Source organism: Melanotaenia boesemani, chromosome 16 (assembly GCF_017639745.1).
Source record: "Melanotaenia boesemani isolate fMelBoe1 chromosome 16, fMelBoe1.pri, whole genome shotgun sequence".
Classification (NCBI taxonomy): Eukaryota; Metazoa; Chordata; class Actinopteri; order Atheriniformes; family Melanotaeniidae; genus Melanotaenia; species Melanotaenia boesemani.
In genome coordinates, this window is record NC_055697.1 from 15,858,383 (window position 1) to 15,886,208 (window position 27,826).

General features: G+C 36.9%; 3 protein-coding genes and 1 long non-coding RNA gene across 5 annotated transcripts in view; 2 read left to right on the top strand and 2 right to left on the bottom strand.

Annotated features, from left to right (window-relative positions):
* LOC121655178 overlaps positions 1 to 941 on the top strand; it is a 16,691-nt gene extending 15,750 nt beyond the window's left edge. The window contains exon 3 of the long non-coding RNA XR_006013086.1: positions 930 to 941. This is a non-coding gene — a long non-coding RNA (uncharacterized LOC121655178). The remainder of the gene's footprint in view (positions 1 to 929) is intronic.
* The window catches only part of rassf4a (Ras association domain family member 4a), a 21,393-nt gene extending 1,694 nt beyond the window's left edge, over positions 1 to 19,699 (bottom strand). Inside the window, exons 1-11 of one of the 2 annotated variants that reach the window (XR_006013085.1) lie at positions 19,590 to 19,699; positions 12,565 to 12,633; positions 12,354 to 12,429; positions 4,198 to 4,304; positions 3,069 to 3,139; positions 1,567 to 1,736; positions 1,066 to 1,167; positions 946 to 997; positions 745 to 866; positions 592 to 668; positions 166 to 263 (exon numbers count right to left, since the gene is read on the bottom strand). Coding sequence is in view for 1 of the 2 variants with exons in the window: in XM_042009643.1 (XP_041865577.1) it covers positions 166 to 263; positions 745 to 866; positions 946 to 997; positions 1,066 to 1,167; positions 1,567 to 1,736; positions 3,069 to 3,139; positions 4,198 to 4,304; positions 12,354 to 12,429; positions 12,565 to 12,617 (851 nt within the window). In the remaining variant the exon portion in view is untranslated. The remainder of the gene's footprint in view (positions 1 to 165; positions 264 to 591; positions 669 to 744; positions 867 to 945; positions 998 to 1,065; positions 1,168 to 1,566; positions 1,737 to 3,068; positions 3,140 to 4,197; positions 4,305 to 12,353; positions 12,430 to 12,564; positions 12,634 to 19,589) is intronic. The other variant, XM_042009643.1, reaches the window with a different exon arrangement.
* On the top strand, positions 13,386 to 15,098 carry LOC121655176 (C-X-C motif chemokine 9-like). Its single transcript, XM_042009644.1, has 4 exons — positions 13,386 to 13,494; positions 13,657 to 13,786; positions 13,886 to 13,966; positions 14,543 to 15,098. Exons 1-4 carry the CDS (start codon positions 13,401 to 13,403, stop codon positions 14,670 to 14,672), a joined length of 435 nt encoding a protein of 144 aa, XP_041865578.1. The 5' UTR covers positions 13,386 to 13,400; the 3' UTR covers positions 14,673 to 15,098.
* A 257-nt stretch (positions 19,700 to 19,956) lies between the features above and the next one.
* tmem72 (transmembrane protein 72) lies at positions 19,957 to 27,541 on the bottom strand. Its single transcript, XM_042010580.1, has 5 exons — positions 27,303 to 27,541; positions 25,264 to 25,330; positions 24,608 to 24,679; positions 23,748 to 23,887; positions 19,957 to 22,457 (listed from the first exon to the last, which is right to left on the bottom strand). The coding sequence occupies exons 1-5, from the start codon at positions 27,376 to 27,378 to the stop codon at positions 22,018 to 22,020; spliced, it is 795 nt and encodes a 264-aa protein (XP_041866514.1). The 5' UTR covers positions 27,379 to 27,541; the 3' UTR covers positions 19,957 to 22,017.
* Between the last annotated feature and the right edge of the window lie 285 nt (positions 27,542 to 27,826).

The window sequence follows — 27,826 nt, forward strand, 5'->3', positions numbered from 1 at the left end:
ATGACACCAGACTTCAAACAGTAAGTGATGAACATTTCAAACAAGCACTGTGCTCACTGAAGCTCAGTCGGGTGTTTTGATTCTGCAGTTCTCGCAGGAGACACACATATTAGATTCACATAAGTTAGTTTAGCAACTCATTTTGCAGAGAGATTCTTGACTTACTTTCTTGTCAGTTTGATTATCTCCCGTTCCTCTTCCTCTTTTAGTTTTTCTACAAAACTGTCTAAAACAGGGATCTCAAACTTGATGTACTGGGCAACCTGGGTAGAAAAATTTAAACATCAACATGAGTGAGATACTCATATCCTTATTTTATGAAACTACACCCTACCATGCAGATGTACAAGCATGTAAACAAAGAAAAAAAGCTAAGTAAAAAAAATATTAATTGAAAATAGAATGCTAGGCCTGACATCAAATTACTTCATATGGCTTCAAAATACAGCTGGTAAGCAATATCATTTAGTTGTTTTTAGAAGAAGTGACCCTTAGACATGTGTAACAGAGATGATATAAATGAGTGATAAACTATAGTGTAAAGTTGTCAAGCAAGTTGTTTTATTTATAGTATAGTTTTATTTTTCTTACAACAGCTCACAACAGGATATCTTTCCTTGGCTTTCTCAATTATCTTTCACTGGCTCATTGTGTGTCCATACTGAGAACTAGAAAAAAAAAAGAAAAGTCACTTATCCTGAACACGATGAAACAACAGACTTGTGGCAGGAAGCCCAGACTCACATCATATGTGACTTCCTCTCCCAAATCAGCCTCCGTGATAAAGATCTTGGAAATTTTCTCACAGGGTCCGTAAAGCACACGAGTCACCAGCGGGTGTTCACCATCCCTCAGCCGGGTCCTCTCTACAAGATCACAGACAAAAACTGTTCATAAGCACATTAATACAAAAAGAAAAAAAATTCTAGTTCCAAAACAACTTACCTCCAGTCTCGTGCACCATGTAAAGGACAAACTCTTCAGATTTATTCTCCACCTTGAAAGAAACAAATTATTTAAAGTGCTTCTGAAACACATGAGATGAGACCGGCAGTTGCTGCTCACCCTGAACTTGTGAAGCAGCAGGTTGAGGACTTGTCCTGTCGTCATGAAGCTGTTCACTCGAACATTCGTTACTGAACCATAAGCAGGTGTAAAAACAGATGTCTGGAGGAAGGAAAAAAAGAACATGCTGACCAATATAAATGAGAAGCTCTTGTTAGAGTACAGTGTATAAGTACAGGACAGGGAAGACTTTATTGATTCCTGGACTTAAAGTCTTTGAACATTTTGACCAGGAAACCTAAAACAGAAAGGAAATACCTCCATCTGCAGCTGGAATCTGTCCAACATCAACATTTACACATGCTATACCCAGGAAAAACTAATGCAGGCCTGCTTTGTAACCTTGTTTTCTGTGGCACATTAATGAAATAAGCCCAATGCAGGCTATTGTGAAACCCAGGATAAGTACAGTTAGAGGAAACTCTGCCCCTCTGCACCTGCAGATATGTCAACAAGGGGATACATAAACGTATGCTAGCAAGTGTGTTCTGTTTATTGTACCTTGTGGTTGTAAAAGTGACCGTTGATTGAGAACCTGTGTGTGCGTAATCGCTGCAAGTCTCTGGCAGTGTGTGTGTTTGACCGCCTCTGAATCCGCATGAAGGAAGCATCGCTCCTGGTTCTCAGCAACTGTGGGGAGTCCTCTTCATCCTGACCTCCTGTGTCACCACCTCCACGATGCAAACAGACAAGAACACACCTCTTTTTACACTTCATTTGTTCAAAGGTTGTTCTATATTGCTTCATTTTCAAAATTTAACCATTACTGAGACAAATTTTAAACCAGTAACAACTTTTTCGCATTGACTTTGAATAGTGCTAAAACCTTAAAACTACAACTCATACAAAGCAGTCCAACTGCAATCACATATTTAAGTACACTGTAAAAGCAGCAGAAAGCTGCTGTTAAATTCTAAATAAATTGCAAATGTTTACTAAATCTACATCAGAATCACTGCATTTTAAAAAGTTTAAAAAAGGACTTTAACAATTTTGAAAATATACTTTGCATTTGTATTTTGCTTCATATTAAAAGATAAGCAAATAACTATACGTTATTTTGTTTTTTTCATCAACTATATGTTATATTTATGGTTGATGTACACTCATTAACATACAATATGTGGGCCAAAATAAGGAAGGATTTTACATTTAACTCGGCACAACATAACTCAATATGACCTCAGTAGTAAACATGACCAAGCTGGACTTTCTTTTAAAATGCTAAAAAAAAGTCTAAAAACATAGGTTTGTAAAAGTAGACTTTACTGTAGAGCTGTTCTATAGAGCTAAATTTCACAGCTGTACCTAATAAAAATTTCAGCAAGTGTAAGAGTAAAGATGTGACAAAGGAATTAAATTATCTGAGAAAGTACTTTTTGTTTCTTAAAGAAGAACAAAAGAAGAAGAAGAAAAAAAAAAACAAAAAAAAAAAAAACAAACTGCCGGATCTGTGGCCATCGGTTTTTCTCATGACGGACCAAAAACATTTGGACTTGATATAAAAACCTTAAGAAAACACAGAAGCAAAATTTGGTTGTAATAGATGGTAACCTAGCTATGCATCATGACATACTGAACTGCCTGAAATGAATTAGAAATAGTATAGAGCTCACTTAGTTATTTTCTGTTTTTGAAATTATAAGATTGATTCTTCCACTATGAGGGGGGCATAATTTCAAGAACCTGTGTTTGAGGATGAGCGCGTATAATGTAAAGAAAGAAAACTTTTCTTCAGTTGTTTAACTGTGAACCAGAAAGAACCCTTACAAAAGCCTGTCAGGCCTGTTAATAGGGAGTCTGACAATGTTTATTTTTAGTTTCATGGCCTGATCCAGGTAGCATCTAAATATACTACAACATGTGAGCCACGCTTTCCATTAGATGTGCTGAATGAAGCACATGTGCAGCCGTAATCCCTTTCAGAGTGTGAGTGAGTGAGTAATCTAGATTAAACCGACAGGTCAGTGTGTGTGAGGATGACTGCACGTGTTTATGCTCACCAGCTGGTCCAGGCGCTCTGCTCAGGGAGTTATTGTTGGACTCTGTGGATGACTGTTTAGTCTCAACAGATCTGTTGTTTTTGAAGGGGATAGACAAAGGACAAATGCGTCAGCTGTGTCTTGGTAATTCTAGCAACTGTTCTATTTTATCTTAACTTGTGTCACTTTACAAGATGTTTATTGCTTACATGAAGTTAACATCCTGAATGTGGCCAAGGATAAATGAAAAATGCCCTTTTGCTTACTTTACAAGTGCTAGAATAGTAGAAATATGATGCTACAAAAAGTAAATTATTTGCTCAGTTTAGCTTACCCCACTAAAACCTGAAGTTTTATTTAAAACAACCTTCTGAAATTTTTATGGTTTTCTGGAAAACATATAACTAATTTTTTTTTGCCTCTAAGGAAACTATAAATATTACACAAAAACAGTTTGAAAGGGCAAACCAGTTTGCCCTCGTATTCAGTGTGTTGCTCCAGGCTTGTATGGTATACAGCACATACGGTACTCCAGGTCGAAATGGTCTAAAGATGAAAAAATGACTAGCTGGGAATTAAAACCATCATTTACAGTTTTGATTAACTTTTCAGTCATTTCCATGCTCTATCTATATTTACTACTATTACATGCATCACCAGCAAAGGCCTTAGATCTTTGCACATGAGAATATAGAATATGTTTTGGATATTAGGGCGACAGGGGCTCAGGTGGTTTAGTAAATCATCCAGTAATCAGAAGGCAGCTGGTTTGAATCCCACTCCCCCGTCAGTCTGTTGTTGAGTCTGTCTTTAGGCAAGAGTCCGGTGTCTGCATCACTTGTGTCCAAATGTTCAGTGGTGGTCAGAGAGGCTGTTTGTGTGGATTTGCTGCCATGTTTCCATGAATCCAAGCTAACTTCTTCTTTCTTGTGTTGAGTCACAGCACAGTAAAGTTCCATTGGTTAGGGACTCATGTTATTATTTCTTGTTCACTTCAACTAAATAATACAAGGGCAGTTTAAAGTTCTTGGTGTATGACTTTTTCTACTATTTTGTGACCCTGTTTGGCACTGTTTTTATTACAAAACCCACTGCTGTTTGTGGAGACTACGAAGACCTCTGTGTTTCAGTCAGAATCAGATTATTGTACCTGTTCAGGCGAAATCTTTCATTGTCATCATACATCTGAAGTCTTATCGGTCGGCGGAGACCCCAGTAGATATTCAACAGCCCCTCCAGAACAAACTCTCCATCCTCCTACACACAGAACCACATAAAACAATAATATCAGCAGTCATGTTCACAAAGGATTTCCTGCTGGCTGGCCTCCACAGTAGCTCAGTATCAGGTGTACGTGCAGGAACAGTCACACACAGCTGCAGAGTGAACCCTTGTGTCTTGGAGAAATTCTGTCAGGTTTGACCCACCCTAATTTTCCACAGTGCATGGGTGAAATCACGTCTGAGAAAACAAAAGTGAAGAGATGAGAGCCATGAGTGCTGTAGGTCACGTACATCCACAAGGACAAGTGTCTGATTTGACAAAAATGAAACTCTAAATTTAGAATTAAATGGTTATCATATGCTACGTGCTGTGAGTAGGAAGTAGTAAAAGTAAGTGTACTTGTTAAGATGAAAGTAATATATTATGAGTAATTATACTACTGATATTGATGTCCAGTATTTTTACCTGAATGATTATGTCTGCGTAAGTCTAATTATTTTTGTCTGCACTGCATCTAAACAGTAATGAAAGAAGTAGGATACACAACCACTGATAATGTTGTTTTTGCCTGCCGCCACACTGAGCAGATTGTCTGTTTCTCTCATCTCAAACAGGTTGTTATGTCATCATCATAACTAATTCAATAACCCAAAATACATTACAGGCTTTTAAACACAGATTACCCTGATGGAAAAGTCTTAATCAGTTCTTCACAGAGGTTATAACACCAAGATCAAACAAATAAGAGAAAATTTCTAAATCTAAATCAGTCTTATCAGGTGATTTCTTGCTAAATTAAAGTTTGATTTTAGCCTGTAGCATTTTTTTTTTACTTTGTAATAAGTATCATAATGAAACTTAAACTTGAAGCATCATGAAATAAAAAAGAAGGGCAGATTTCTAAGTGTTTTCATCTTTAACCTTAAAAATATTTAATAATAAATATGGCAGTTGCAAAAACCTTTAACTTCACAACATAGATGATTGTGTGGAACAGCATAAACTGGGAGATATGCCGAAATATATTGAGAATAACCAAGTACCTTTTGATATCTTGAAACATGTGAACTTTGAGAGCACATGAGGATATCAGTTTCCTCATTAAGCCATAAGATGTAATCATGTTCACACACAAATAGCTGCGAATGTAACTAATCTTTCTTTTTGACCAGCCTTGTAAATGTATGCCTTTCATTTTTTCACACAGTGATTTAATTCACATGGAAAACTTGTGAGTGACACAATTTTTCACTTTACACCTCTAACTGGCCTGTCATATTTTTATTACAACTGAATCATTTAGGTGATTGTAAATGAGAAATGCCCAACTTTGTAAAAACATTTGTTTTAATCTTTCTTAACTGAAGAAAAGGAACACAATGATTTGTAGTTGTTCTTACAGGGCTTCATTGTTTCTGGAATGTAAACATACAGCGCAGCTGCACCACTCGACCCTCCTAACACGCCACTCCTGGGTTTCCTGAGCAGGCATGAACACACCCTCACATGCACACACTCACACTGATTCACAAAGTTGCAAGTAAGGTCAGTGGAGCTATTTTTGGAAGGAACAGTTAATCACTCTGCTGCAGCCTGTCTCTATAAAGCCTGGGAACACACTCCAGTCGCCTCATACTCTGCTGCACAAATTAGACATCACTCTGTTTGTCCCGGCGTTTCAAACCTACAATCCATGTACCAAAGGTAAGAATGATTCTTTTGTCTTCTCTTTAGTAAGATTTTTATTGCAGAGAATTTAGTTTATCCTAAAAAAGTGATTTTTAAATTAAATGAAGCCACATCACACATTATTAAACAGTTAAATGTTTTGATACTGATTTAAACTGTTTTTAATTTGTGATTTCTACTGATTGAAACAAAAAAGGACATGGTGGAAAAGGTGGCAAATATTTAACAGCAGTTATTGTTTTAAAAATGAGAAGTTAGAATAACTTGAGATTATTTTTACTAAACCAAGAAAATTCACCTATCTTTATTTTGTCTTCTGTAGCATGAAACGCAAGAGGTTGCTGCTGTCTCTGCCTCTCTTACCCACCATCACTGAGTTGCTTGAGGACTTGCCTGTCCATCCCTCAGCCATACAGCCAACCCAGGGGTCCCAGTCTCTAGAGGACTACATGACCAGCATACAGGCCCTTGCGCGCCCTGTTGAGGCTTTGAGCTACGGTCCCGTCAGAATCCAGAGGTCTCCCAGGATTCGGCAATTCTCAAAGTCTCAGATGAAGCTCTCAGCCTCAGTTGCTCGTGTGTCTCCTCGCACACTAAGGACTTCCAGACCCTCCAGTTTGAATGCAAACAGCACAGAAGATTTTTCTCTGAAAATGAGCAGAGAAAGAGACTGCAGGGGCAAAGACCCCGTTGACTGGCTGTTTGGTCAGATAAGGACCTGAAAAGATATGCTGTTGTTGTGGGAAGCCCTGCGGATACTTTGGAGGAGCTAGCAAACAAGACGGGAGAAATCTCTGGAGGAAAAACATTGTGTGCATTGCTGAACAAAGACTGCCATTACCATATGGCTCATGAGATTAGATCTACAATATTTATTTCTATGCACTAAAGACTACATGTTTACATACATTAATATTTTTGTTTAGATGACACATTTTTCTAATAAATTGTTGAAATAACAGAAAAAATGTCGTTTTTTTTTCTACAGTAAAAAGCCAAAGATGATTACACACATAACCTGTGGGTCTTGTTTTCTACTGCTACAATAATTTCTTTCAGTCATGAGCTGCTGGTCAGACAAAACAAAACTGAAATCTGAGGGTGTGTTCTTCTACCCAGGCTACAAATATTTTGACTGTTTTATTAAGTAACTGATTAAGTAAAAAATAAAGTTTAGAAATTAATAATTGTTAATTGCAGTCATGGTTAAAAAAACCATGGCCAAAATGTCACTTGAGGATTCAAATTCACATTATTATTCATTCATATTATATCTCAAAGCCAGTAAATACCAAACTCTCTTAAGGTCAGGTCATTTAAAATTGTGAGGTACCTTAAGATTTTAGAGCAGAATTTAATTACTTGCCAGTTTGTACTTCAACTCCAAATGTAAAACCATAATTTCTAAGTTTTGTTTTAATTTTTAGTCTATATTATAATCATTCAAAAATGCTGAATATATGGAATAACTCATGTAAACACAGACACAGTAGATTAAAATTAAAATTAGATTAAAATCATATTAATTAGGCATTCTGCACAATGAGTATATTTGCCTGTTGCACGTAAGTTGTATTTAGATGCTGATATTTCTGTGCTTTCATTTAAAGGATGTAGAATGTAGAATTGTGAATCATGATTAAGTATTTTATTATTATTACATTGCTACTTTTACAATAACAACAAAGCATCAGTGGCCATAATTTAATTGGATGATAGAGAATAAAACGAGCAATTTCTATCATACAAGGAGTGTTCTTTTCATATCACTTTATGAAAATTAATATTGTTTTGTTTACCTTTACAGTATATTCAGATGTGTAATTTTACTGTATTTCTTCTTACATTAGAGCTGAACGGTCTCACTACTGCAGTCTCTCACAACAGGGAATTTTGCAGCGAGTCTCAGTCCACTACTGCCATCTAGTGGTGGTTTTCTGAATTGCAAAGTACAAATAAATAAATAGATAAATGAAAGGAAGAGCCACTAGAGTGCGCTAAGTGTTTTTTTTTCTGTTGGATATTTGGATTAATACACAAGACAAGTCACAGCAAACACAATCTGCCACTCCAGTATTTGAACTAAATTGGGCTGACCTCTTTTGACTATTGCACAATGTCTTACTAAAAAATTTCAGAACCCCAAAGGTTGGGTGTAACAATAATCTCCACCTAATTTTAATTTAATCATGAGAATAAATGAGAGCAAATGATCTTTTTTAAGGATATTAAAAATTTTACTAAATAAATTAGGGTAATTATAAAACGAAGGAAAACACTGAGAAGTCCCATTGCTCCATGTCAGTCAAAAGGGAGTTTTAAAAGGTTCTTCCCATTGTCCCACTTGTATGGAGCACAATAATTGGAAACTGTTTGCCAAGTTCTGATACTGTGTCATTTTCCCCAAGGTTCACATAGTATTGGGATCTTTTGTATTCTGAAATTTACCAAAAATTGTTAAAATATTCTAAAAGGGGAACAGGAAACTTGCTAAGAATTTATTTCAATGTTCTTTTCTATACAAATTAATGAAGAATTATCAGAAAAATACTGACTTTACATCACCTGTAAACAAATCAACTAAGCTAATGCGATCCTGACCAAGAAAGTGAAAGTTTACTGATCCCTGACTCTTCAGCCTGAGAGGTGAATTAAATATAGAGCATCCAGCAATCAGTAACAATACAGATAAAACTCTTATTCTCTGAACAGTCATACATGCTTGGGCTTGTTTATTCCTCAAGAGGCCAGGTTAGTTAACTCTGACTGACACTGAACTGCAAAACTGAACCAGCTGACAGGTCCTCTTTCAGCATGAGCAATGTATATCACTCGACTACACCTGCAGCGCGTGATTATGACCTAATCTTCCAAACAACACACTGTCAAGCCGCCTCTTCTTTTTCACACAGAACCTGTTTGCATTAAACATGTTTGGTCAAACTCTGGGAAAAACGGTTCATGGCGCAAGTCTAGTTCACATGGTAAACATTTTTAGAATTTTCCATTAGTTTCCACACTTTGGGCGAGCTTCCAACCCATGAAACCCATGAATGCCACTGCTGTGTAATGTTTTGATCCTCATATCCACAAAATATCTAATGAGTCAGTTCTCCATAAATGAGATTCAGCTGGTGTTTGAGTTGAGATTGCTTGTCAAGCTCAGAATATATCACTGCCTCGGTTTGTAAGTCTAATTACGTTTGTTTCTGTTCTTAAGCAAACAAAACCATTTTTAAATAATTACTCAGTCTGCCCTTTCATCACCTCAAAAGCTGTAGCAGGACTGAGTCACAGAACTTAAAGCCCACAAACAAGGCAAAGGATGAGAATTATATACATTGCTTTTGTTACTTTTTGTATTATAACAGACAGCAGATATAGGTCACGCTAATGCTGCTACTGGCAGAATCTAATTTAGAAAGATATTCATGAAGACAAAAGTAAAAAAAAGGGAGGGGGTGGCAACTTCTGCATGTCTTGTCACTGTGAATGAAATTTATGAACAACGAAAACTTCATTCAAAACACTGAAACGAGAACAAACTTGTTCCATTTTTTTCTTGTATTTACAATGGAATGTTGATATCTTCATATCACCTAAATGATCAGATTGTGTGGATATAACCTCCACAGCTGCAAAACATAGATGGTGTCTGCAAATGAATTTCAGTAACGCTACAATGAGCAAGAAATGCTGCCATTGTACATATAGAAACTGACATCCAATAGCTTCAAAACGAAGATGATTTAATACAATTTATTACAGAGTTATATATTCTAAAGGCCTGTATACTGAATATTTTTGGTTATGGATATGCATACAGAGAACTGCTGGCAGTACAGAAACCCTACTGGTTTTGTATTCCCTTGCAAAACTGTAGTCTGTACATGCTCGGTAGATTAGCAGAGATCTTGAAAAAGAAGTTTTCTGTGTATGTGCACGACATGTCACATCAGCCGGACATCTGCAGAAAGCCTGGCATGCTACCTGATTTCGACAATTTTATGGTGGGCCTCACCAAACTGACCAGCAAGGGAGAAGGACTCTTGACTCAGCTCAGTCTAAACATGAAGTGTTACATTTAAATCTTTGTACAATATGTAGTAGTTTCACAATCTGGGCTTCAAAATTATAAGATGACAAGAATATATTTTTTTGTGCTGTATAGCACTACATCATGTGACAGGAACCACAACCAATGAGTACAAAACTAAAAAATTAAGTAGGCTAATGTTGGAAGTAGAAAATTGAACAGATTGAGTATAAGCTTATGAAGAGCTTAACCTAGTTTCTTCAGTCTCTTGCTTAAATGTTGATGCTTATAGCATTTACCACCCTAACCTGTCTCCAATTATGGGATATACTGTAGTAGTTACAGAGTGTCGGCCGTCAGTTTAATCACATGGCATACACGACCATGTGGAAATGTCCTCAGATGACGGCAACTGTATCGTAGGACAGAACAACAAAAACAAGACATATGCACTGGACAGTCTTGAGCGTTTACTTTAAAACTACTGAGTATTTTTCCAAGGATCAATGGAAGTATTTTAAAGTTTTTCATGAGATTGCATTACCTGGCAAAATACATTCTAATTCACCTTTACCATATAATAAAATTTTGAATATTTAATCATCAATGTAGCAAAACTACTGAAACAGTGTACACAGAAAGAATTTATACTGAAGATCATACTATGTTATGACTAACCATTCATAAGTAATGAGTCGCTATTCTGTTCTGACAAGTTACCTCAACTCCTATTTCTCTTTTCAGCATAATTCCTGTCTTTTTTCCGAAGGAATTCCATCAGTCCCAGGACGACCACTTGATTCTATTAGAATGACACAATAAAACCAACAACCATCCACTTTAACCCTAACAAAATCAAAATAAACCGCCTCACACACACACTACACAGCCAATATAACCAATTGACATCATGCTGTAGATACAAGGCAGACACATTCAGGACCATGCTGACGGCATCAAGCTTTGTATTTATTTGTCACACACATACATGTCTGAATGAGCAACAGTCTGATTAAACGTTTATTTTCAGTGTCTTTCAAACACATTTGATCACATTTATTCTATTATAATTTATTATTTTGTATATAAGTTATATGTGTTGTTGTCTGTACTGTGTGTTTTTTTTTTTACCTAATCAGCCATGTTATGAATGGTCAACAACATAAATTAAGTTCCTTATGGATACGTTTAACAGTTTAGATAAAAACAAAAAAAGTATGCAGCAGTCTTATTTGACAGTTATCACACACACGTAAGATGTTTTTGATTAAATTACACAGAGTTTTCCCTTTCCTCCCCCCCTTCAGCATAGTTGAATAATGACACACCGGTAATATCCCACAAAGCTTCAGGCAGCTTCTTATACCTCATGATGACTCAACACAGGATACCGTGTCTCAAAGGATCCCATATTAGGTCAACCTGTGAGTCCATTTCAGTACAATTTTTTTTGTAAACTTGTCTTGCTTTTAATCATTTTAATGTAATTTATTATTTTATTGTGATTATGTGTTGATGCCTTTTACCATTTCTAAATATCTGTAATGCCTTTGTTTTATGTAAAGCACTTTGAATTGCCCTGCACATGAAATGTGCTATACAAATAAACTGCCTTGCCTTACAATCATACCTCTGTTTAAACTGTTGTAAATTAATAATAAATTAAACATATTTAAAGAAGTAAAAGTTGCTGCTTCTGTTGTGATTGATGTTAAACCATTACTGTGTCAAAATTGCTTTTCTTCCATCCATTCTATGTGCTTGTGGGGGATTTTCCCACAACGTCACAGTGTACCAAGTGGTAATGTAGAGGGTCTGACTTGGGGGACAAAAATGAGGGCCACATCTTGACCATTGTGCCCAGCCCTCAAACAGTCATACACAGACAAACATACATTCAACTGCTCTCTTTCTCAAAAACGGGCTGGTGAACACAAAGGGGAACTCCCAAGTCCTGACCATAAAACCCATAGAATGATTATCAAACAAATAACCACACTTTGCAGACACAACAGCAAAAAGTTCACTATGGAACAATGTTTTGCTAAGCAGAGAAATGTGAGACTGTCCCCCTTCTTCCGTCTTCATTTTGAGGGAAATGGGGGCTTTTTGTGGTTGACCAGCGTCTTACCATGTTGAAAAACAAAACAGAATTTGCAGGTCTGGATTCAGAGTTGCCTCCACCAAGGAAGCAAATCTGATGCTAACTTTTCTGTTTTCATCTGCCTAAAATTAAGGTGCTGCAGTCTGGTATGAAAATTTGTGTAATATAAATACAGCCTGTTGGAAGTTTGCAACAATTCTGTCTACTGTTCAGCTTTTCATTTCAAGTAGCCCAGTCTATAGGATTCTCTTACCTCGCGAGTCCTGAGCTGGAAGTTTTTCCCTTCGTGGTAACAGTTGAAGGTCCTCAGTAGTGCCAGGATGTCAGACCTGATTATAGACACAAAGGATGGATTGCCGCTTAAAGTTCAGAAACAAAGCACATATTAATAAAACATAAAACATAAAAGCACCACCTTAAATTCACATCATTGTTCACACTTGATATGCAGTGACTGAACTTACTTTGGTATGTGCTTCTCTTCATTTAGCTTCACGAAGATCTGATGCTCACCCATTTTGACTAAAACCCAGCTGTTACAGAAAATGAGACAAATAAAGTTTTTATGATCTTTGAAAATAATCTTAAATTATGCTCAGACTATACAGATAATGATTTCCTGGGATATTAACCTTAATTATGTCTGCAAGACCATGTGCACTGGAAAAGATCTTTAACAGTTTTGCTAATTACATCTCAAAATATTTCATACATATACTGTAAAACACGCACTAAAATGTACAAATTATTTCATGCATTATTGTTTATTCAAGCAGAAAGGACCAAAAGGGCTTCCTTGCTTTGGAAAAGCTATGGAAGTAACTGATCTGGAGTTCTGGGCAGGGACAGAGAATTAGGAGAAATCACATGGGTTTTTTGACACAGAGCCAGCAAAGAGATAGAAGTGCCATGTTGTGGGAAAGCTCAACAAAGCCTTGAGGTTGGCATATTTTTCTCTATAAATGAAAACTCCTGTTACTGTGACAAGCTTATAAATCATTATGAAAAGAAACTAAGTCATCACTGTAGCAATTTTACAAGAAAAAAATCCATAAGAGTTTATCTTTGCAGACTTTTGTGCACAGTAGAAAACAAGAGAAACACATTAATCAGTGAGTCCTTCAAGATCATCTGAAAGTGTCATCTGAAAAATCCAGAGGAATTCTTTCCCTGATCCAAACATCCTGATTTTAGTGTCCTGATATTTTAAGAGTGAAAGAAGGTGCATTAGGGGAATTTCCTGGCTTGGAAAGCCCAGCTCTGAATGGTGGGGGGAGGAGCATCAGTATAAAGCAGCAACATGTGGTTGAAAAGCTCAAACGCTCAGCTTGTCTCCAGCATGAAGCTTAACTCCCAGCTAGTTGCCTTCCTGACCCTCGTCTGTGTCTCGTTAGGTAAGGATCTAAAGACAGATTTTTTTTTGCTTTAGCTAAAGCAAGCATTAATGTTTACATTTTGAACAAAAATCTCTGAGCATGTGAACACGCAGTAATGAATCTCTGCTTGTGTTGCGCTGTATTGAACTAACCAGTAATCCTGTTACTTTGCTTGTGCAGTGAGGGAGTCACACAGTGCGTTTGTTCCAGGAAGATGTTTGTGTCCAAAAGTGCAAAAAGGTGTCAGGGGGGAACTGAAAGAGCTCCTTGTTTTACCAAAAAGTGCCACCTGTAGCAATGTCACAGTCATGTGAGTAGCAGATGCTGCAGACACTCCTGCACCCCTCCACATATATACAAGCACACACACATCTGGGACTAAATATCTGTTTTTCCATGTGCTTTTCAGAGTGACACTAAAAAATGATGCAGGCGTGTGTTTGGATCCAGAGGCGCTGATGGCCAAACAGCTGATTCGCTGCTGGAATAGGTGAGATCCTTAACCCGTAAACTAGTAGATCGATTTATTGCTAACATCCACAGTAGTTGTGTCCTGAAAACTTCATACGTGTAAGAGTTTTTTAAGATGAACAGAATGATAACTTTGGAAACTCAATTAGAGAACCATGCAAGCTTCATATTAAATGAAACTGCAGGACAACATTAATATACAATAGCTAGTTTAAGTGGCAAAGGTAACAGTGGAGGATCCACCTGCCCAGTAGTCCTATAGACCCACGTCCCCACAACTAACAGCTTCATATTTGTTGCCAAACTGGTTCTTGTAATAACAGAGCACCCATTATGTGCATTTTTTTTGCAGCCTTTTCTATGAGACAGTAAGGAGTGTCAAGTAGCATTAAACATAAATTAACTTGTTTTGTCCTGCAGCTTAAAATTGAAATGTGATTCCTCCATTGAGGATTAATTTGGAGCAGCACCACTTTATGGCCAAACATTTATTCATCAGAAAATAGATAACCGCATACCTTATATGCAGACATTATCGCTAGCAGCAAAGAAGCATGAACTGCTATCTGAGCTGAGTATTGTGCTTTCTTTCTAGAGCTCATAAGTTGGATCGTGATGTGAAGCTGTGTCTGAAGCGGAGAAGAATGAGAGGTGGTCAGCGTCAGCGGCAAAGACAGAGGAGACGTGGTCAAATCAAGAATGCATCATCCTCAGTCCCACAATAAATTAGGCAGACTGACTAATGGCATTAAGCTACTACATGGAAAGACGTGTGTAGAGGCTGTTGTAAATTCAGTCCACTGGTGGCTGTTAAAAGCAGCGTACTACCACTTTTTATAAATGTCACAAAGATCAGACATCATGCTCGCTTGAGTTTCGGTCTGAGCTGTATATCTCTTCGTAGGCCAGCAGCAGGGCGCTTTGTTTCAACCCCTGCAAATGACTGATGTAATGTTGAAAATTGAAGCCCTGGAGGCTTACCATAAATGGTGACAGGTTTCGCTTTAAAGCATTGTTAAATGGTCAATATATGTGGTTCTGTATAAGCAACTGGAAAATCTGACTGACTAAAGACTTGTGTTAGTTATTTATTTTTATATGAATATGGGAATATTTCAGACATGTTTTTTTTAATAAATATAATAGAACAATTCAGTGGTTGTGTAATTTTAGGTTCAAGCCTTTGATATTCTTTCATAGCTAGAGGAAGAGGGAGGATGAATCCCTCATTGCCAGGATATGAAAGGTCACTTAGACCTCAGCCTCAACTTTAGTTAATAAGCGACAGGATTTGAGTCAGCAGTAGGCTAGAAGCAAACACATTCCTCTTAAAATATCAGCATAAATACTGTATCTCAAGGCTATATTTGTAGCAAACTGTGTTGTTGTCATAATGGCACTCTCACAATCAACAGAGGGGATCTCTTGTTGATGTTTTAGAAAATAGAAGACTAATACTGCACAGCTCACAATTCATTGTACAGCAATGTGTGTTTTTTTTAATATGCAGTACCAGACAAAAGTGTGGACACACTTTCTCATTAGATTTAGAATCAGAATCAGATTTATTTGTCATTATATATATATATATATATATATATATATATATATATATATATATATATATATATATATATATATATATATATATACATACAGTATCTCACAGACGTGAGTACACCCATCACATTTTTGCAAATATTTTAGTATATCTTTTCATGGGACAACACTATAGAAATTAAACTTGACACACAGAATATCAAAGATTAGTTACTATAGTTTGATATTCTGTATGTCAAAGTTTAATTTCTAGAGTGTTGTCCCATGAAAAGATATTCTAAAATATCTGCAAAAATGTGAGGGGTGTACTCACTTCTGTGAGATACTGTATAACAAAATGAAAAACTTTGTCTGGTGCAGAAATGATAGCAGATCAAAACCAATCAACATTCAGGTAAAAAACAGCAATATAGCAAATAATGACATACAAATCATATTTAAGACATGTATGTACAGTATAATAAATTAAGAAAAGAAAGTATGTAAGGATGAAAGACCATCACACTGAATAAAAGTTTAAAACAAGCTGCACAAAAAAATAGCATAAAAACAGAAAACAATGTTATAACACATATTTATATTATTATTTATTTAATGTTTTATGAACTGATTCCTGCAATGCACAACAGATCCAGCATTATCCAGCTTGGTCAAGGTATCTGAAAATAGGTGTTTTTATGTGACTGATAAGTAGGCTTTGTAATCAGTTCATATTTATTGTAAAACATAGATCGAAATGGAGCCACAAAAGAGCGCGTACTGAGACACACCCACACACATTATACCTTTGCACTTCAGACCTGCCAATGCTTGTACCAACCTGGTTCTGAAAAATCAATTGAAACTGTTATGACAAAACTACCATGTGATTCCCATCTGCTGCTTGATCGCACATGTTAGTAAGATGGAAAGTGAAAGCAAATTGCATAACAAATACAGCATTGTCCTCAGCCAGGATGGATCATTTAATTGACTTTTCCAATATTTTATCAGGGAACACACTGAAAACAACTGAGTGAAAGTCAAATAGCATTCATGTGTGACAGGGCTAGAGAACATACTGATACAGTGGATCTGCCAAAGCTGTGCAAAGATCTCTTATATCTCCAGGTGGAATTTAAAAAAAGTTAAAAATCCTCTTAAACACAAAGCAACAACTGTAATGACACCCATTTATGTAACAACTTTTTAGATATCCAAGTTCTGTCTAGGTCAATGATTATATTACAAATGTGCCATTTTTTAATCCATAGTGTCTTACACTGCCATCAGGATAGAATAAAAACCAAAAACACTCTAACTTAACTCAATCTTGTGCATCAGTAGGGAAAAATTGTGCCCATACTAATACACTGAAAATATGAGAGGTTGTTCTGCAAGTATTTCTACACTGCTGTTCAGAGACAAAACTGCAGCCATATGGAAACAGTAGGTATATTGATCAATGCACTGTTTAATAATGAAGTTTGAGAAGTCTTTGTTATGGTGCAACTGTATTGTACAGCATTTTTGATAATAGCTGATATGATTCTGAAGTATAACCGTTAATAAAGATCCTTCTTATCTTTGATTTATTTTGACTATAAATTTCTCTAAACTGACTCGCAATTTACAGACGGTTATGTATTTGGAAGACTGATGGTAGAATTTGTTTGGCAACCCATCGTACATTGGGCATGTTGACAGTGTAGGGTTAACTCAGGTAATATCTTTGATAATTAATAGTGAAACAACTTTGGCAGCAAAAGAGAGGACCCCTTGCCAAATATGGAACCCATCCTCTGGATATTACTGTCCTGGTGTTGATCACCACCAAGTATCTTCACTTTCACCTGTGACCTGCCACTGTGGTGAAGCTGTGCCCACAGAGAAGAAATACCTTTTTATTATTATTATTTTATTTTTTTTTGTGGGATGCAATGGAGACCAGGCTGCAGTAACAGAGAGAGTTAAGAAAAAGGGCCTGCAAAGTCATCCCCTAAAAGGTACAACATTTCATCACTGCACTGTTAGACATGCAAGAGGCAACATGAAAGTATTTAGCTGGTTAAAAATATGTCAAAGATACAGCATCCATTCATGGCTTGCTATCACATGCTAGAACTAACAATATAAACGCACTGTTGCAGAGCAGCAGCAATAAATAAACATACAGGGTGAGCCAAGCAGCAAGTCTGCTTATAATGATCAAACTGCAGAATTTAAAGCATAACTGAAGTCAGGATTTTTCTGTGTTTTGGGTATACACTTGTGTCTTCTTGTGCTGTTTTTGTAAAATAGTTTTTCAGTGGAAAGTGTTGTATTGTAAATTAATATGAATGCAAAGGCGCATACAAATAAATTGTTTTGTGGGTTTACTCATTAAAATTATGATACTGTGTTGTTTTAATGTAAATTCAGCTAATATTTAGGTGCCAATGATCAGCATCAACACTTAAATGGAATTATTAGAATAATTGCTTTCAATACGCTGACGTGCAAGATGTTTATGATACAATAGGGCCACCTAGTGTCTAAATCATGCTCCACAACTCCTAACTGATGATGGGTTTTAACTTTGACATGTTTAAAATGACTGCAGTCTTGTCACAGAAAACACCTGAAAGCAAAGCAAACAGAACTGAAGAAAATCTATATTTTATATTACATGTATATTATAAGTATATTATACTTCAGAGTACTGGTGTGTGTGACTAGTTATGATTTGTTATATTCTGAAATGATCCATGTAGATGCAATGTTCACATCTAGCCACATGATAAAAAAAGAGAAGTTAATACATTGAAAAAAATTCCATGAGAATTATTTGTGGGAAGGTTTACTTTGATACATTCAATTTTAATTTAAGTACAATTATTTCATTCTAAGCCATTGATCCTTCTTTAAAGCAAACTGGACAAAGCTGAGGAAAAAAAGACACAGGAAGTCATTCTTTTGTAAGTCTTGCAGTTTAAATGGGAGTTTGTTTTAAAGAAAAAAAAGCAGAAGAATAATAATAAGAAGAAAAACTGCTTGCATGAGCAGTGGAAACCACCACAAAAACCAGGAAACAGACTATTCAGTACTGTTTGACTGGGATGTGATCTCTGAAAGATGAGGCACTAATTTAACATAATCAGACTGAAATGTAAAGGCAATATTATTTTAAATGTCTATTAAATGGCTGCACTTCTTATTTTGTCAATACAGTAGACTGACCAGAATAAATCTTATTGAACTTATATTTATAATTCCCATGTTAACTGAGGTAGCAGCACCTGTCATCCCTCAGCTTGCTCCCTAAAGACCTCTGCCCATTTACACTGTTACCAAAGCAAACGACAGAATATGTGCATAATGGGATGGTCAGTCTACTTTTCCTACATATTAATACATAATCATGGGTATATAAATTTTCCATAACTTAAAGGGTTTCAGTCTGTCACCATTATAATGAATTATTCAGCAGCAGACATGTCTGCACAGAATATGGGCCTAAATATTATAAACTGGAAAATAAAGGGGTTACTGTAAAGAGGTGATAGAAACTTCCCTTCCCTTCTCTTATTCCTCTGTGTTTAAGCTCCCCCGGTGGACAAAGAACCTTCATTGCAGGTTCTAATTGGTTTGATCATCCAGAGATTCATATCCAATTATCACACCTACACTGGCAGCTGCGACCCAGGAAAACCCATGCCCACGCGTGAAAAATCCAAGACGGATCAAAAGACGCACACAATGCCAATTTCTGCGCCTCGTTTCACCATTAATCTACATTACTAACGTTACCGGACGCATGCATCTGTAAACCATTTAGCGTGGTGACATCTATTTGTGTTGCAGATGTATTAAATCGCATGCTATAACAGTACAGCTGACTGAAGTTAACTATGAGGTTGTCTTTTTTTTATTTAAAAAAGAATCACTTGTACATTTATGTTTCTTAAACGCAGAAAACATATTTCTTTTATCTTTTTTCTAAACCTGAATCCAACTTCTGACTATCTGTCAGATCTTTTCTTCACAGCTTGTTTGAAACTGTCTTCCTCTTTGACTTGCTGTAAATCACCTCCTACAGTAGATTTGATCAGTTTGTCTCTTACCATTACAGAGCGCGTCCCCCGTTTTCTTCCGTATCCACCAGCGATGAGTCCCGTTTATCGTTATCAGTGTTCATGCCTCCTTGCCAGTGCGGTATTCAGAGCTTGATGATCAAACTGACAAGACAATTATCCAATAGCAGGACAGAATTCTACGTTTCAGCCAATCAACATTCAGTACGGGCGGGACGACCTACGGTGCCGCTCCCCTCTGAATACGGTGCCTTTTGAACAGTCTTTTACTGAGAAGCGGGTCATTATTTTACTAAATACTCAGACAGGTAATGAGAAAGGTGCATAATATAACTGATATTTAATGCAAATGTACTCAGGTAGGCTTTATATAGACTTTTAATAAAGTATCCTTCCAGATAAATGTTAACTGTAGCACATACTATATGTAGACTTCTGAAAATTTTATTTGATGGAAAAGTACTCACATGACACTTTATCAGAAAGGGCAGATTAATGTTAAACCATTGTTTTAATCTGGTATTGTGCTCTTTTAACGTTTTTAATTCATACCACATTTATTTTTCAATTCAATGTGTTTGTTTCTTGTCTTGTGATCATTTGTAGTGTGTTTTTATTGTTTAAATAACCCCTTTGCCTCAAATAATAAAAAGATTCAGGTTTTATCTGCATTTGCACTGATCAAGAAAAACAAAAAACAAACAAACAAGCAAAAAAGAAAAAACAAATTGCACATATTACAACTTCTGCTACAGACCTTTTCAGTTTTTGTCCAGCTGAACAGAAAAGGAAGAAGTTCCTGTGGCCTGAGAAGATTTATTTCACCCATCCTGTTTTTGAGCCTGGATCTGCCATCTAGGAAACTATGGTAGGGTGGAAACACAAACTGTAGGAAGTCTCTCCCAATGTATGAATAGATTTATGATTTCACATGCACAGTGGAAGTAAGACGTTCCAGCAGCTGACCAACTTCCTGTACAGACAACAGCTCATTCTAAAGTATGTAAGAAAGCTGGTGGAGACATTTATGGAAGTAGATTGGAAATAGTGACATATTTTCTTTCTTTCTTCTCTGTTTGTTATTGGGTCACTCAGCTGCTAATTGACTAAAGATTGTTGTAAAGATAATAACAGCTCAGTGTGCAACTTCAGCAAACTCTGGACAAAGACTCTCTGTTCTCACCATAAAACACGTCAGACCATATCATCCCTCCTGACTGGACTCACATGATATAGGGCAAAACTAAACAAAAATAATTAAAATAAATAAAATAATAAAAAATAAATAAATAAATAAAGGGGTTTTATGAGACAATGTAGCTGTTGGGGATGAAATTCGTGTCAAATACAAATACCTCAGTTGTTTACCTTCGAGCTGTATTTTCATGTGTCTGACACCAGCTTTTAGTGAGGAGCTTTCTGATGAATGACACTGCTTTTATTGATTCTCTCTTTATCTTTGATGCTACTGTGAGATTGTTTCTTAGGGCTGCATGTTGTATACCTACAGGTTAGTGAACAAAGGACTGAGGGGTACAGTGAGTACAGCTAAGTGCTTGTGTGAGTGTTTTGACAGAACAAAACTATTGATTTATGACATGAGCAAAAGATGAATGTGTGTGTAGACGATCATATCCTTTGTTGTACAATAAAACAAAAATAAAATAAATAAAATGTTGAACATGGCTTATCACATGGGCCTGTGTGGCATAAATATACTAATTTCATGGTGATATATAGAGGTTGGGTCTAATTTACACACAGTTAATTTTATCAGTGTTATGACAGGTTATTAATCCGTGATTTGGAGAAGCACAGGAGGTTTAGCAGGCTAGCTTCCATTTCCCTCATCACCATAATAACAAGATCACTCCTCTCAGAGCACTATCTCCATGGCCACCACTCACACATGTCAAACACACAATGAGAAGACTTGAATGGGACTAACACTTGCATCTGCACACACTGCAGGACTGCATTCTAATAAAAATCCACATATGTTTTCTCTGAATGAAACAGCTGATCCAATTTACTACTTTATGAATAATGCATGCTTTGGTTACTGGATTGGATTGCCCTTCATTAATGTCTGCTCTTCAATCAATGCTGGCTTTGCAAAAGCAGTCACCCATATGCACAGACAGATACAAATGGTTAAATTTTTAACAGAATTTATAGCACAAATAGAAGTAAAAAATACACTAGATTTCTTTATTACATGTTTTTAGGTGAAAATGACACAAATGATTTAAAAAATAAACCAGATAAACCTGATCTTTAAGCAGTGTGATCACATGAAATTATCAGCAGTGACAGACTTTCAGAAATGCTTATTTTGGTTGTTGCAGCTTCAGCTGGAATGCTGTACAACACCAGGTCATTGCTCACATTCAGAATACATTATGCTTACCACTGTGTGTTATCAGTAAGGAGGTTAATCTGAGTGCGAGGGAGTCGTTCAGTCAGTAATCATAGGTGCAGTGTCTGAGGTGGTGTCTGGCTCAGGCTCAGAGTACCCATCCATCTCCTCCATTTCCCTCTCCACAGGCTCCTCCCTTCCTCTGAACCATATCAGTCTCTTCTCTTTCCACCTCCTCTTCTTCCTGCTGGTGTCCTCAGCTGCCGCTGTCTGCTCCAGTTCCAGTATGGCTTGGATGCTCTCTCCTCTCTCCCCCAAGCTAAGGCAGTGGTCTTTGTTGGAAAAGGTCGGCCCTTCTCCCCTTCTTCCTGTCACTGGACTGAAGAATGAGACTGTGCTGTCCAAGTCTGACCTTTCTGTCACACACACAGAGGTCAGGTCTTGGTTGTTGTTGCTTTCTTGTGGACTTTTGGGAGACTTGGTCTTTGTTTTCTTGCTTAGTATGAAGTTGAAAAGGGCTGTCACCAGAAGCATTGACCCTGCAGGTCAGAAACGAGTTTTGTATGACTTTTTTTCTCAACACAATAGAGTCACGTGAAAGAGAAAGCACATCCTCCTTCAGCTGTAAAGGTTTAAGTATCAGGACATAACAGGAAGAAAGACTGGCTCTTACCAACTCTTACGGTTCTGTCACAGCATTTAAATTAAGCTGAGATCCGGCAAATTTGGGTCATTACAGCATTTTTCAGCCATTTTGTTGTGGATTTATTACTGTGCTTGCAATCATTGCCCTGTTGGATGATCCAGTTTCAACCAAGCTTTAGTTATCACCTGGATTGTCCAACCTCACATTTGACTCTACTATATTTTCTCATACAGTTGAGTTCATTGTTGGCTTAATAACTACAACGTGACAAGGTGCTGTGGCTGCAAAACAGGCCCAAATCGTCACTCCACCACCCCCATGAGAGCTGGTGTGCAGTGCTTGTGATGATATACTGTATTAAATTTTCTCCAAACATGGTACTAAATATACATCTCCACTGTGGTCTAATCTATCCAAAAGATATTGTTCCAGGAGCTTTGTGGTTTGTTTGGATGCAAGAACAGCTGTGCTGTTCAGTTTTGGAAGAAGAGGCTTTCTTATGGCAGTGCTTCCAAACATGCCATACATGTTCAATCTTTTTTCTAACTGTACTATAGCTTTTAACATTTAATTTGATAACCAAGGCAGGTAGAATCTGAGCAACTTTCAGGTTTTTTACATTTTTTCTGAGCATTGCACAGTAATAACCTGTGGTGATCTTGTTGGGACATCGACTTCTGGAAAGATTGAGAACTATCAAATGTTTTTCACTTGTGAATAATCTTACTGTAGAATGAGAGACTCCCATTATTTTGGAGCTGTCCTTCCTCTTTGACATTGTGTTCATACACACTAGAATGCTCCAAACCAGCAAAGGGCCAAAACTTACCATCACACAGATGTTCACACTACTGAATAATTACATTTGCTTAGCAGCACCTAGCTGACATTTACACTCTTAATTCCTAGAAGACACATTACTTCCTTATTTTGGTGCAGTTTTAGTGAAATTGATTGTGATATGAATTTCTAAAGTGCTGTTATTCATCTAAAGAAGTATTTACCTTATTGTAAATCCTGGTAAGGACCAGAAACATTTTTATGTCTTGATATGTAAAACCTGACAATTAAATAATAATTCCATGTAACTACGGCAATTTAAGGAATCTGCTAGAAAATTATAACTAATAAATCCATAATCATTATTACATTTAATACTGTGCAGTTGCTGCTGTCACTTTACCTGGGATGATTGCATGCCACACCAGCACAGGATGCAAGAAACAGACTATGGACATGACGGAGTAATAGAGGAATTTATGGAAACCTCCAACATGAGCCATCTTCCCCCACAAGACAAACAGCTGCCAGTCTGGAGGACAGCTGTAGAGATAAAATGTGGGGAAAAAAAAGATTAATTTAGACTGCCAACTTTAAAAAAGTACTTCTTTCTACCACTAGTTTCACAAAAGGCTGAGATAAAACCTCTAGAGAGGTAGTCGAGGTTCATCCTGTACTTGTGAGGAAGATCTGGATTCAATTGCAATGGCTTTTAGGATACTTATAGAGTCAATGTAATGATTTTCATTATGGCAAAAGGCCTGCCGTTAACAGATACAGATATTTCTCTGGATTCTCTGAATCCATTCATAATGTACTGCAGATAATAAACTATACTTTCTGCTGGGAAGTATATATTTTTTTTGCCTGACAATTTGCCAAAGCAGTCTGTCACAGAATGGTAATGAATTCCTCATCTTTCCTATTTAAAAATTCAACTTACCTAAACAAAAATAACATGTTCCACCAGATGTCTTTTTTGTGTGTATATTTTAGCTTGACATACCTTCTAGATTTTTTACTGCCCACTCTGCAGTTTGTGTCAAACATCTCGGATAACCATATTAAAAATTAATATTGGCCCCCAAAAAACCATGCATTTTTGGTTTCAATGCTTTCCCTCCCACTGAGCTCAAGATTCTTTCCCTGTTGTCTTTGTATTTTCCATTAAAGATAAGATTTCCAAATCATGGGATTCTGTTTTTATTTACATTTTATTCAGCATCCTAATGTGCATGTTGTAGAGCAAGGTTGTGTACTTACGGCAGACACATGGACAGGAGAGCATCCAGAAAGTAGGCCAGCTCAAACATCATGATAGCAATGGATGACACTCTGTAGGGAGAAGCGATAGTGAGCCACATGAAACGTATGTACTCTCAGCAATACAATCAGTTATAAAACTAAACTTAAGCTTAATAATCCAATTAGGTCAGTTTATGTGGATTTGGAGTTATGGATAAAAACTGCATTTTCTATTTTCTGTTTACATGAGGATGTGTGTCAATGTGTGTGTGTGTGTGCAACATCCGTCTGCATCTTTTTTTTGTGTCCTGACAGAATAAACATTGTTGCATTTCTGGTCTCCTTTGGGAACTGTTTTCCTGTCGTCTGGTGGGAGTTAGGCTGTGACACATAGAGAGAATAAGAAATAGCAAAGGAGGGTTTTTGCCCTACACCTCCTTTTATCCTTTTGACTCCTTCCCATTTCCTTGCAAGTGTATTTGCCATGTGGTATATTATTAAGGGAGCTGCTGTAAATGTTTCCTTAAAGCCCACAGGCCACATTTGTTCTTTGGTTAGTTTTTGTAGCACAGGAATGCCACAAGTTAATAGTGCAAGTAGTAAGTAAGTCAGAGTCAGGCTTTGTTAGGTCTAAATCCTCACGTCATGAAGTAGCTCAATACCAAAGCACTTACATTAGGTAGATACCGAGGCTGTTAAATGTTCCCTGGTTCAGTGTCTCCACTCCTACAGCACACAACACTGAAAAAGAGACAAGATGGTCATTTCTTTTCCGATTCTTAGTGTAGCTGATGAGTAGATTCTGTCCAGCAGATGTCAGACTTAGTTCATGATTTTTCTCATTAACCCGGGGGAAAAGTTAAAACTGAGGGTACACATCTCAAACTTTGCTAAATGCTAGTATTCATGCTGTGTTGTAGCTTGCATTGCTTTGCTTTTATTGCTCATTTGATTATTTAATACATAATTTTCATATTATTTCAAGAATAACTTTTGCTGTATTTTTGCATTCATACAATTCCAACATGTAAATAACTTTTTCCTCATGAAAAAATGTACAAAACAAACAAACAAAAATAAAGAAAACATCTTTCTGTGAATTGAAGTGATTGAAATTAAGTCAACAGGGCAATGATCCCAAACAAATCTTAAAACAAAATAGAAAATATTAGATGGCGAAGGCTTTAGCCCTCACAGAACTGTCAGAGTCGGCAGTAACATAATTGGCTCACAGCAGCTCTCTCTGTCAGATATTTACAATCCACAAGCATGGCGGAAGGCGCAGTTAATCATAGTCAGCTCTGATCACCCATTATCAGAAGAATTTCTTCTTCTGCCTTCTGGACGGCAACATAGGTTCCCCAGGGTTAGAAGCAATAGGTTTAAATTTCTCTTTTATTCATGGTGCAATAAATGTCCTCAATTTGCACTGAGCTATTTAATTTGCCTGCAATGACTAAAAAGCACTCCATTATGTCCTGAATTATTAGTATTGTTTTATTTCTTTTCATAGATTTATTTTTGTATTGGCGGCTTAATCTTGCCCTTTTTACTTATCCATGGTTGTACTGTGGTTGTGATTGTGGATTTTATTGTCTTGATTATCCCTTGTATGTTGTACTGCACTAAAAAAAACAATAAAAGAACTAAACTGTGACTCATAACCATCAAAATTATCTAAATAACATATTTAGCAGGGAACATCTTTAATGGCACTTGAACTGTAAAGCAGTGGGCTGAAGATTGAAAAGATTTTTATTCAGTTTTACGAACCAGTCTTTTCCCTGTGAGAAAAGCATCGTTAAATGGTGATCACTATTAAGCACATGGAAGCAATTTCTCTGGCCAGTTTACCAGAAATCCAGAGATACAATCTGCACCAGAGGGAACAATGGGACTGTGGCTTAATGGTTTCTGGTAGTTAGAGTGTGGGGGGAATTAACACTGCATATATCCCAGCTGGATATTAGCATACATGTGCTACCCTTCATGAATGTCTGCACAGATCACACAATGAGACTAACAGGCCGACTCAGACATGTAGACGTGGACACAAAGCCAGGCAGACAGAGGCGCACGCACACATACCATAAACATATATAAACACACATAAAACAATGCACACAAAGCTCTTGTGGTTGTGAAATGCATAACAGCCTGATCACTTGAGCCCATCAACCCAGCTGGATGCAGAGAATTAGAGCTGGTATGATGTGAGGCACATGTCTTTGTTCAGCGTTTGCAGCTGTTTGAATTTAAGAATAGGGAGTCCCATATTTTTTCAAGGAGGTGGCAACCAGAGAGCTATTTCTTCCATGATGATTTAATGTGCTATGTAAAAACTGTCCCTTTGCGCCTGAGGAGAACAGATGAGGAGGAGGGAAAATAAAGCTTTATGTTCAAGCATATTTTTATACACTTTATATCAGCCAAGTGATGGTGTGCTCCCTTGGAGGTCACAGATTCAGTTGGTCTGCATCAAAACCTGCTCTCTTAACATTTTAAGGTTGATTAAAACTTAAAAAAGCTAAAAAAAAAATATGAATATTTTGAACTGGGACAAATGCTGTTTCAGAAAAGTCTAAACACAGGTTTTAATAGCTGTGACCTTAGAGCTTCACAGAGGGGATAATAATTCTGTTTTGCATTCATTATTGTATCCAAATGACATTAACTTCAATCTTTAATTATTTGTTTTTTATATTCATCTTACCTGTTGCTGTAGAAACACCAAGGATCCTGCAAGCACATTCCACTACAATCCACCATATCCTCTCTGGGTTCCCCATTTCTTTGAATATTTTACCTCTTCACTATTAAAACTCGAATGCTATAGCTCGTCTAACAGTTTCTATTGAAGCATTTCAGTAGCATTTTAGTTGACTGTTAGCTGGATGGTAAAATAACATAATTCATCAGTTCCATGATATGAAGCCTCTTAGACAACTCTACCTCAGAAGGTTTGTGATACAGTGCTCCTGTTGCTCCAGTAACTGCTAATCACACACACACACACGCACGCACGCACGCACGCACGCACGCACACACACACACACACACACAAACCAGCTTTTATTAAGTTCTGCTTTCTACCTTGTTACAAAGGTGAAACTGTTCAGCTCAGGGTCGTTTGTTCGGCCAGTCATACTTGTTGAGTTGGTTAAAAATTATCTTTAAAGAATTAATATAAAATTAACTCAAAGACATAAACTGAATTACCAGAAGTTTGCACACAAT

Excerpts from the sequence above, each read along its gene's own strand:
- LOC121655176 (XM_042009644.1), top strand. The coding sequence starts at position 13,401 with ATGTGGTTGAAAAGCTCAAACGCTCAGCTTGTCTCCAGCATGAAGCTT. Across the intron at positions 13,495-13,656 it reads CCTCGTCTGTGTCTCGTTAG|TGAGGGAGTCACACAGTGCG; the intron begins GTAAGGATCTAA and ends TTGCTTGTGCAG. Across the intron at positions 13,787-13,885 it reads TGTAGCAATGTCACAGTCAT|AGTGACACTAAAAAATGATG; the intron begins GTGAGTAGCAGA and ends TGTGCTTTTCAG.
- tmem72 (XM_042010580.1), bottom strand. The coding sequence starts at position 27,378 with ATGGGGAACCCAGAGAGGATATGGTGGATTGTAGTGGAATGTGCTTGC. Across the intron at positions 25,331-27,302 it reads TGGTGTTTCTACAGCAACAG|TGTTGTGTGCTGTAGGAGTG; the intron begins GTAAGATGAATA and ends TCTCTTTTTCAG. Across the intron at positions 22,458-23,747 it reads GTGGCATGCAATCATCCCAG|GGTCAATGCTTCTGGTGACA; the intron begins GTAAAGTGACAG and ends TCTGACCTGCAG.